Below are 11,348 nucleotides of genomic sequence, written 5' to 3' on the forward strand. Positions count from 1 at the left end.
AATTTTAACCATCGCAGTATTACAGTGAGCAATCCTACAACCAAATTTATCAGGGTCAAGGAAATTCCTAGAACTCAAGCGTAACCCTTCTTGATTCAAAAACATTCGATCAATTAGGGAGAATGCCAAGTAAACGAAAGCTTTCAGGAAAGACAGAAGACTTTCCCAGTGGGAGTTATAATGACTATTTTTTAGCAGTTTGGAAATGGACAAGTTGGTATTATGTTAATCAGAGCATTAGTTGAAAGTATAATAACGTAAGTAAGTTTTAACACTTTATGTTGATATTATCGCGATCGAAGGCGTTTGACTTAATGCGACGTACAGCTGGCCGTGTTATATCTTTAGTAAAGATTATGAATTGAAAAGTTTCACCATGTTGGCATATTATATCTTCATTCACAATTAAAAAAAAGTTTGGTAGAAATTCTCTTATCAAGAAGTGGTCAAATAATCTACAGTTGATAATAATGGAGTTGACTTATTACACTGTCGGACACCTTCTAATGCGAATTTCTCGGAGATTCTTCGAAAGAAGTTTGGGAGGAAGAACGAGAGCTGAATTTTTATTAAAATAAAGTGGAGTCATGTGCTATGTAACATTTACTTATTTGTTTAGCCATTAGCAAGTGCATATCGTAATGATTCACAATAAAAATATAAGTACAACATTAGAATTAACTTAATCTGCGCTCTAAAATAAATTCAACCAACGCCTACAGTGGCAAAAGGAACATAAAGGAAAAGTAAGAGCGCCACCAGACGAGGCGGAAATCATTAATAAGTTTACAGAGGACTCGTACAGGAGAAGTTCACATAAAATAATGAAAACTGATCCCATCACATGTTACAGGGGACGACCAAAATCATTCAATAGCAACAATGAAGCTACGTCTTACCATAAAACCATAAACCTCATATAAAATTTACAACAAGAGGCAACCTTTGGGTTGATTGACAGGAGGAAGGAGGAAGTATTCTGTGCGCTTCCCACCCAACCGCATGGAAAACAAATAGAATAAATTGTTTTCGAACAGATTTCAAAAACAGCGCATCACAACCACAGATTGGCAACCAAAGAACTAGGCCATACTGGACTATAGGCCTAATTAGAGATATATATAAACTTCTGTAAAGTAAGAAAGGTCAAACTACTTAGCTTACTTTTTCATGAAATTAAAAGCTGATCTTGATTTATCAACCACGGCAGCACTTGTTGCGCACCTTATGCTTACGGAAATCTTTCCAGTTGATCGCATTGGGACAACTTTTTCAACAACAGTTGAAAACCAAAGCGTTTAGAAGGACTAACACCGCACGTCTTCATTGGCACATAATTGTTAAATAACACAGACATTAGGTAAAGCATTACCTAAGGGTTACTAGGCTAACTTACCGTTAGGATCGGCAACGTGCAAAACTTTGCTCCAGGAAATTTGTGAGGAGGTAAACATTAACAGCTGCAACCCAATGGACTTAAAATCTCTTTAACTAAGGTTTAATTGTTTGCCAGTATAGTAATTGATATTTATATTTATAGTAAGAAAAACACCTTATCATTATATTCGAGAGGTAATTGGTATTTTACTAGCAATCTTCACATTAACGCTGAAAGTGTATAAGTTTTCATTATCCATCATATCCAACCTTTTATTATAACTGCGGTCTGCTAACATAAGTTTGACTCTCTTTATATAGCACAGAATGATTGACGTTAAGACTCTAAGAAATTAAACTGATCATTTCACATTATAAAGACCAAAGTCACGCAGCACGTAGTTATAAGTTAATCCTACCACTCATTTCTTTTACTTACTTTCTTTTAATGCAAGCAGTTTGTTATTCTCTTTTGAGTATTATAAGGAAGAACTATAAGTAAGAATAGAATATCACATTCCAAATAACTTAGTTGACATACTTCAAATGCGATAAACTAACCGATTGGCAACGCCAATTCGCATTCGAACAAAAGTATCAAGAAACGAAAATGACTTCCTTCTTCCTCTTTCCGGATTGAACCGCCGACTAGGTAACACACCACCGTCCGGTATAAAATCCACTGTCAACCTCTTTAAATTGCACGCTATAGGTGCCGAATTAAGGATATTTTGATAGAAGACCGTCCGTTCCGTTCAATAACCACAGACGATAGGTCATCTAAGTTAAGTATAGGTATTTATATTAAAAGGAAGTTGGATTATAACTTCAAGACATATTAGGATTTTTATTGAAATGGTGAATATAAATCACCAAGGTAAGGACGCCTGAAATAGCCACTGAGGATTACCGCAGCATATTAAATTGAATAGCAATTTTTCTAAAACAAGAAGGAGAAACCTACTACAATTAATATATTTAGCTTGCGGCTCAGTTCTTCTTTCGAATTGCGGTTACAATGACGCTTTAAACAAATATCTTTATTTTTGTGATCCTTTCCATAATTATTAATTTTCCGCATGACAATTAAACATGGCACTTCTCCCAACCAGCATACAATTTATCTCATCTCAAAATTTCAGAAAAAGATTCACAATCCACTTTCACAACACCACTGCGGTGTGTTTTACCTAGGTTATTTACCGCGTACTATATCACGATTCTAAGTTAGCTGCCATTTAAAATTGAGTTCTGATCGCGTCATTTATCCTTAAGTTCCTCATTGTTATAACCAAAGTTCATGAACGTTAATTCCAATCTGGGACAAACCTTTTGTCGAATTTCTCGCAAAAGTGCTCTCGATGGCAGTTTTAGGCTACTTCCTCTCACCATTACTGGAATTAGTTACAAAAGACCATTATTCCTGAAGCGAACTTTAGAAATTTTTCAGCTTTTGAGCTCTGGGCTTTTATTTAGATCAGACGTAACAATTTTAAATGCACATCGTTAGGAAATATCCGATCATTTGCCAAAAATAAGTTTAAAAATTTCATTACCTAGCCGGCAAATTCTCTCACGTAATATCATGCAATTCAGTTAATGCATTCACTAATAAGCCATTAGTCCTTCAAGGGTTTCTTCGAAGTTTTAGGTTAAATGTTTCTTTTTGTTACTTCATGTTCATCTTTTTAAATAGTCGATTCAGTAACAAACCCGTCATGATCGAAAACCCAATGCTGTCCAAATTTATAGTAAAATAGTAGAAAAACTTCATCTGAAACGTTTTTGAATATCATCTAGGAGAAAGTTACAGAGTGTTAGTTTGGGGAAAAAGAAATCCATAATTTTTAAATGAACTTCAGGACTTTATTTAACATGCTTCGGATTGTCCGATTTGGGTCAAATATGCACCGTTTTCTTGTACGATTTGTTGCCATTTTAAAGGTAACTTCAAAATGCCTCTCTCATAGAAGTCCTGGTCTCTATTTGCAAAAAACTCTAGTAGTCGATTTTCACAATCCTCCCTAGATTCCAATTTTTTATCATTAAAGAAATTTTGCAATGCAAGAAAAAGATGATAATCGCTTGGTGTCAAGTCCGGACTGTATGGCGAATGCATTAAAATTTCCCAACCAAGCTCCCGAAGTTTCTGGCGAGTCACTGTAGATGTGTGTGGCCTAGAGTTGTCCTGGTGGAACACGACACATCTCCTGTTGGCCAATTCTGGCCGTTTCTGGTCAATCGCTATCTTCAAACGGTCCAGTTGTTGACAGTAGGGATCAGAATTTAGCGTTTGGCCATATGGAAGCAACTCATAATAAATAACCCCCTTCCAGTCCCACCAAATGCATAGCAAAAACTTCCTGGCCGTTAGTCCTGGTTTGACCACCGTTTGAGGTGCTTCACCGCTCTTTGACCACGATCGTTTTCGCACAGGGTTATCGTAAGTGATCCATTTCTCATCTCCAGTCACCATCCGTTTAAGAAATGGGTCTATCTCATTCCGTTTGGCCAAGGCTTCGCAGATGGAAATTCGATCCATCATGTTTTTTTCTGTTGATTGGTGTGGCACCCAAACATCGACCTTCTTTTTGAATCCAGCTTTGTGTAAATGGTTTAAAACTGTTTTATGGTCGATTTTTAGCTCCTGGGCGATGTTACGACTGCTAACATGCCGGTCAACTTCGATCATTTCTCCGATTTTATCGACATTTTCGTCGACCGGCCTACCTGTGCGAGGTGCATCTTTAACATCAAAAATTTCTGAACGGAATCTACCAAACCAAAATTGCACATAATTGGCTGTTACAGTATCGGAACCATAAACACCATTCACAATTTTAGCCGCCTGGCTTGTATTTTCGCCTTTGTCAAAGAAAAACTGTAAAATGTAGCGAATTTTCTCTTTGTTCACTTCCATTTTTAACACGCCATAACTCACAACTGAATGCACCGAACAAACAACAGCAAAAGAATTTGTTTTACTGCGAAATGACACCTTTCCAACGAGCATAAATCTGAAATTGTTTGATCGATACTTTACGAGAAATCTATCAGTGCAGCCATTTACCGAAAAAATAATGGATTTCTTTTTCCCCAAACTAATATTAACAAAATAAAGGTGTTTGTCTAAAAACCAGATAGATCTTTTTACTAGGTAGTACATGTTCATGTGCACAGAGATGTCATTAAATCCAAAAGTCCAAAACGTATGAAAAGCGATGGTCTTTTGACGAAACTTTCTCACAGTCTTTTTCAACCATTATCCCGAAATATTTTTCGTTAAATCTCTTAATTCTTCAGCTATATAAAATAATCATGACTTGTAGAAAGCATGACTTGTAGAAAGCGCTCAACCTACGATATTTTCAAAGTTTGTATTCAAAGGTATTTTTAGCTCGGTTTTTCTAATCAATCATTCGTCCACGAAGGTTTCAATATTTGAAAGGGAAGCATTCAAAAGAAATTTCCGCGAATTTAATGTTTGTAAGATATTGTTAATTTAACTCAGATTATTTATGATTACTTTCTTCTCTGCGATTCTGGTGATCCGGAAGTGACTGTCATCAGATGATTTATTATTATACAATGTATACTTTGTAGTCATCAACTACTTTGATAAAATTCAAAAAATGGTTTTTAGTTGCGGGTAATTTGAGATTCCATACGCCTCTGTGGCCTTTTTGTTTTGTATGATTTTTGTTTTGTCGTGGTATTTCCAATTTTAAAAGGATTGAATTTCGGAATTTTCTTTAAAAAAAAATTTCAGAAGTACCTTTTTTTTTAAAAGACCATGTTTGCGAAATATGCTGGTAACATTGGTGTTCCCACGACTAGATTATTCTCAAACAAACCCGAAAGGCCGCAGAGGCGTTGCCCTAAGATTATTGAACCTAGATGCGACCCGAAGGACGAAAACGTAGGCAAAGATCATAAATTGAAATTGACCGACAAGGTGTTTACTGCTAAACCCAAAAAGTCCATGTGGGAGTTTCCTGAGTGCAGTGGTAATATCTGTCAAAAAATGCCAGTACGTATGGATGAGCTCTATTATAAGATGAGCGACAAAAGACGCACATATACGCAAACATGGAAAACTGGTCCTTCTCTCCGTACAGAAGTTTCCGAAATATATCCGCCAATCTGTCGTGCACACCCAGCACCGACAAGGCTTCCACGCATAAAAACAAGACGCATAACAGCTTGTCGTTTTGCCCGTTATGTTAACTGGTTGATACCTTGCAAAGGTCAAATTCCAAAACGTCCTTGCCCTTGGTTTGTAATGGAAAACTGTCCCAATGTATATGGGAAGTGGAAAAATCCAGTCAAATGTGAAAAGGTACCTACTCCGTATCCTTGCTACTCTGATTGCGAGCGTTCTGGACAAGTCGCACTTAGAACAATCGAGTGCAAATGCTTAGATAGACCGGCGATGTGTGAAATATGGGAGCAATCACGGAGACGGAAAGCTTTTATTAAAGGTAGAGAACCAGATATAGGGCCTTTTTTTGAAAGGGTGGATGTAGAATATAAGGTATGCAACAACGATAAGAACAAAAAAGGAAATTCGAAATTAGATTGAGGGAAGATTCTCGCACACAATATAAACATCCGGCTTTGCAGAATTCCAAAAAATATCAATTTATTGTATGCAAAAAGGGGCTACTCGATATCTCTTGGTATGCGAAGTGTAACCGCTGTTAGGCAGAACCACCTAAGCCTATCGACTGCAAATGTTTGGATAAATCGGCATGTGTGCAGTGTGAGAAGAGTTTCAGAAATCTCTTTTCACCAGACGTTACCTCGAAACATTGAAAGAAGAAGTTTGTGAATATCTTGTCAGATAGAGTAAAATATATAAGCGAACGAAAGGAAAATTTGTTTCAGAAACTCTTTTGCACACTACGTCTAGTTGGTTTCAACAAATATAGAGCATCATTTTCCACCGATGGGTGCTTGACTTTGCTGCTGATATATTTAGACTGGCTGAAACCAACTCACTTAGGGATGTCGTAAAACATTCGCTTTTATTACCAATTGCAAGACGATATGATGAGCAGCATTTACCGATGAAGGCTGTAGAAAATCTCTGCAATTTAAATATCCTCCTGTGACTTCAAGACTTTAACATAATATGTAGTTAACCTAATTTTATGAAGTTTGGGAGTGTGAATACTGCTTTAAGCTCTTAAAAAATAAACGAGATTTTGGTGTTTCTACTGATGGTAAATTCATTAATTTCAACGTTCTGTTTTCTGCAGATTAAAATTACATTTTTACATCTTTCGAATATTGACTAATTATTTATTTACAAAAAAAAAAGGAAACCTATACTAAAAACAAATTGTAACTAAGCTCAATATAATTACATCGTTTCATATCATTGAGCTTGGAAAACCATAGGCAATAATCCATCAAACAGTTTATGCTGGTTTATTAGGTTTAATAAACTTAATTATGAACATCGAATACGTTCCAGAGAAGTGCTGTGCTTCTATAATATCATTTGTTTTGGGGAAGGTTTTTCATAAAACCGAGTACACGTAAGTATCAACTAACAAAGGCAATGGAAAATTTCAAAAAAATAGGTCAAGCTAAGCTTAAATTATTTTTGTGGACGACACGACTAAGCTAGGTTTATTGGATGTCTTTGGTGATAATGTGAATGAACAAGTAAATAAATAAATAATACTAACCTTTCTATGAGAGCTGCAAATTTTGCATTGCTAGGAAAGTTACTTTTTGATTTTGGTGGCGGGTTAATTGAATGACAGGCGTACTTGTCCTCTTCCAAATAGTTGTGTTTATAAATTGAAAATAAACCGAGACGTAACCAAATAGTTGTGCTTATAAATTGAAAATGAACAGGGTCATTCCGCAAACGGCACTAGCACCATATGCTACACTTGCTAGTTTCCAAAGCCCATCGGCGTTGACAGTGAGAAGGATCAGGCAGAAAAGATGCAAAGTTGTTTTAACTTGCGTAACGAACCGTGCATTACATATTTAAGCAGCCTAAAGCTTAGATATGAGTTGTTGCATTTTATGCACAAAAAACTTCACAAATGAAGGGGGCATCCAAAGAAATATTTACCAACTTCGAAGCCAACGCGAAAGTTTTCAAAGAGTTTCCACAGAAAAAAACTAAGTAAACTTTTATTCCTCTACAATTAGGTCGATTAAAGAGTTGCTTTGCGCTATAAGCTCTTCATATTGTCTCAGTGATGAAACCTTGAAGAATGCGCTATTTGGAGTAAAGAACGTAGGCATTTCGCGTCCGCTGATATTTGTAGCATTATCTAATAAGGAGGACTCCATTTGATTTGACTCCAAACCATTTAATCCTAGGATCTATTTCTGGAAAAAGAGCATTATGTAATGATAAAATAGAAAATATGCGAGACCGATGGAGACAGTTCGCCGACCTCTTTTAAGAGGGGTGAATACAAGAAGATGCTCCTAATCTTACACGAAGATAAAAATGGTTCTTTAAGCGACCGCCCGCTAAAGTGACGATGACTCCTAGAAAGAAAGGTTGTAAGTGTGCCGCCTGCAATAACCCTATTAGTAACCAGTCGTCCATAGGGTGTGATAGATGTGCGTCGTGATTGAATTGATTGCGTCATGCATTGGGGTTTCGAAAGAGGATGTGACCAGAGTTAGTGATAATGGGCCGCTATCTGCGTTTTCTTTTATTTGTTTAGCTTGCAAAGAAAAAATGGTTGCGAAGAAGTCTACGTAATTTCACGTCTAACTTGGACGTAACTTATTTGAATTCAATATTTCATAACCTGGATAGGAGGGTGAGGCGATGGACTTGGAGTTGTTGTTAAGAAATGCGCCAAACAAGTGCAACAGACTCAAGAGGTTCAAAAGATCACTGGCGCTAAATTATTGTCCTGCATTTCGGAGATCAATGCGATGCATAGAGTAGCCAACAGGCCATATATTTCGCCATGCGCGGTTGCCGGAAAGCTATTGATTAAATTAACTTATTTTTACGAGGTGCTTATGCCGGTCCGTGATATAAGCTTCACTTAAAAAAATCTATTCTCGTGAAGCTTAACTCAATCGTGCTTCGTGACAAAATTATGAGCATGTACATTAAAGACTTGAAAGCCGTTTCTCGCATGGCTTCTGATTTTATTGACAATTCAAATATCCCGAGTTAAGTGTTGAATGGACGCATAAATCTTAACGATCATCTCTGTCCGGCTGCTGAAGAACCCCCTCTATCAAGCTACGGCGGGATAGGTAGATTGTGAAATAAAGGGTGAGCAATGCACAAAAACCATTTTCTACCTTGCCTCTGTCGAATAGTACGACTATCAAGCATGGCCGCTAGGGTTCTGTTAAATTTTTCAAGGGATTCTTGGTTAATATGCTAACTACAATAATTGAGGAATGGATAGTATGGCTTGAGTGAGTCTTATTTTGATTGATGAATTTGCTCTTTGCGCTTCTTTCGTTTGATAAATTATAATGAATGAATTATATTACTTAATGTGTATTATATTAATTCTTATTTTTATGCTAATTATTCTTACGAACTATTTCAATTATGACATTTGGTTCCCCACCCGTTATCTTGAACTCATTTATTACTCTTATGAGTAACACTAATTCGTAGTGGCTTTGCAAGTAACAGTCCTGCCCTGCCGTAACCACTCTCAGCTGTTAACGATTGCATTCATAAATTGCCAAAGTATAAGGCTCTGTGTGCCGTCCACTAAGTCTGATGAATTGTAGACTGTTGTGGTTGATAAATTTGATTTGATTGCCATCTCTGAAAGGTTAAAACCGCATGTTTCTAGCCGCTCAATTCATATTTCAGGCTATATCTTTGTCAGGAATGACATGCTTCATGGTCGAGGTGGCTGCTTGTATCTATGTATCTAGTATGATTAAGTTTAAGTTAATTTTCAAATGTTCGGAACCTGGATCTTGTGAGTCTCTATTTGTTGAGTTTGGTGATGATTATACTAGGATTCTTTTCGGTTTTGTCTACTTTCCTAATGGGAATCTGAACATGTTTGAAGCCAGACGTCTCGCAGTACTGTTGAAGTACTCTAAAATAACTATTGTTGGTGACTTTAACTGTAACCTGTTTAAGGTAAGTAAGGCTAGTCTTATAAGGTCGCTCTGCTTGAGGTGCGATGTATCGATATTTCATAACTTTAAACCAACACATTTTGATGTAGCTCTTTGAACCATTTCGTTGCTTGATTTCTTGTTGGTGCAAGGCCTTTACACATCATATCGTGCCTTAATCTTTGCTAACTTGTGCATCAAATGCAAAAATGTCACTAATGTAACGTGGCAGATACTAGTGAGGGTCCATCGCGTTTCTTCGAAAGATTTTATGTGCTACATTCTCGTCTTGCTTATAGTATATCTTCTTTGTGGGTCTGTTGTGACCTGTGCTGTTACTAAGATCCTCCTGTTGTAATTTTTTATTATAATAAGCGAAGGCAAAAAAAACTACATTATGACAAAAATATAAACAGCAAAGCTGTTGAAAGCCGAGATAATTTTGACGCTGCAATAAGGTTACTTAATACAAATGAATCGAATATAAGATATATATACAATTATTTTACACACAATTTATACTGTGCAATCATCAACTACTGTGACAATGCCCACTAATAAAAAAATAAAAATTTAGCCAATCTTGATTAATTTGAAGTGTAAGTTCATTTATTATTTGAATATTTCTCAAGTTTTGTTATTCTGAAAATTCAAAAAAGATTAGATATTCTCTATTTGGAAAACAGTTTCGAATGATTTAAAATTATACAAATTTTTTCAGTGAACAATGTTCCCCAAATTTTCGGATCAGCTTGGTTTCCGCTTATTTGCACTACAATCACGAAGAGTTGTCATAAGACATGGTTCCCGCAAAGATTGTGGCATAGTTGTTGAACCAAAATGCGACCCAAAAAACCCGGATGTCTGTAAGGGAAGAGAAGTGAAAGTTACCGGTAGAGCGTATGTTATCCCCAGGGAGGAGAACTCGATGTGGGAGTATCCTGAATGCTGTGCGAATGCTTGCCTCGACTTGCCGGCACGTATGGATGAGCTCCACTATAAAATGAGTGATAAGTTGGTACGCCAGTACTCGCAAACATGGGCAGCTTGCCCTCCGCTTCGGATAAGGGAAACCGTGATATGTCCAGAACCCTGTGAGGCAATACCTTTACCATCGAGACCTATACGAAAGAAGGGAGAAGGGAATTCTAGTGCTGACAATCCACAACTGGCCTGCCCACAGCCGAAATTGCAAGGATTGATAGGGTGCAAAGACGCTTCAAAACACTCATGTCCACACTTTGAATTAAAAGGATGTGCCCCATCCCGTTCCCCACCGAGCTGCGGACCAGATCAAAACATATTAAGTAAATGCAAAAAGGAGCCGACACCGTATCCATGCTTTTCAGAATGCCAACGTCCTAAACCTGATCCTCTCAATCCTACCGAATGTAAATGCAATGACCCATTGCCAATGTGTTTAGTGTGGGAAGAGTTTCGGAGACGCCTTTCTAAGCCTAAGCCTAAAGAGCAAGATTAAGAACTTTAAAGCCCAGATTTTAAAGCTTAAAAGCGGAGAAAAAGAAAGTCATTTCCAGTAGCCCTTTACACACTATATCCAGGAATTATGGAGTCTTCTTGCATGATATAAGTTTGTCAACATGCGGCAGAGGTTAGATTAACCTTCTTAGAGCTATCGCAATGACTTTTATTACATTGCCAACCTTAGGACGGTAAAAAACCCTTGCTTTGATCTCTTCGAAGCAGCATTTTTTGCAACGATCAGCGCTGTTTGAAATCTGCGGCTTAAAGATCAAAAATCTAGGCCAGTTTTAAATTTTGTTTGATTTTAACAATTTTGGGTCTAATGCGAAAGGGAAGCGATCTAAGGCTGAAGAATTTTTTCTTTAATAAAAGGTTACTCTATTTTTCATCTCACT

The 11,348-nt window shown here is 37.0% G+C and overlaps 2 protein-coding genes across 2 annotated transcripts; both read left to right on the forward strand.

The window, feature by feature from the left end:
- Positions 1 to 5,170: 5,170 nt before the first annotated feature.
- LOC119639041 lies at positions 5,171 to 5,959 on the forward strand. The gene has a single exon (XM_038036212.1). It carries the CDS (start codon positions 5,171 to 5,173, stop codon positions 5,957 to 5,959), a length of 789 nt encoding a protein of 262 aa, XP_037892140.1.
- Positions 5,960 to 10,195: 4,236 nt separating this feature from the next.
- LOC119639043 lies at positions 10,196 to 10,948 on the forward strand. Its single transcript, XM_038036213.1, has one exon. The coding sequence runs from the start codon at positions 10,196 to 10,198 to the stop codon at positions 10,946 to 10,948; it is 753 nt and encodes a 250-aa protein (XP_037892141.1).
- Positions 10,949 to 11,348: the final 400 nt, after the last annotated feature.

This window comes from Glossina fuscipes, unplaced genomic scaffold (genome assembly GCF_014805625.2).
Source record: "Glossina fuscipes isolate IAEA_lab_2018 unplaced genomic scaffold, Yale_Gfus_2 111, whole genome shotgun sequence".
Classification (NCBI taxonomy): Eukaryota; Metazoa; Arthropoda; class Insecta; order Diptera; family Glossinidae; genus Glossina; species Glossina fuscipes.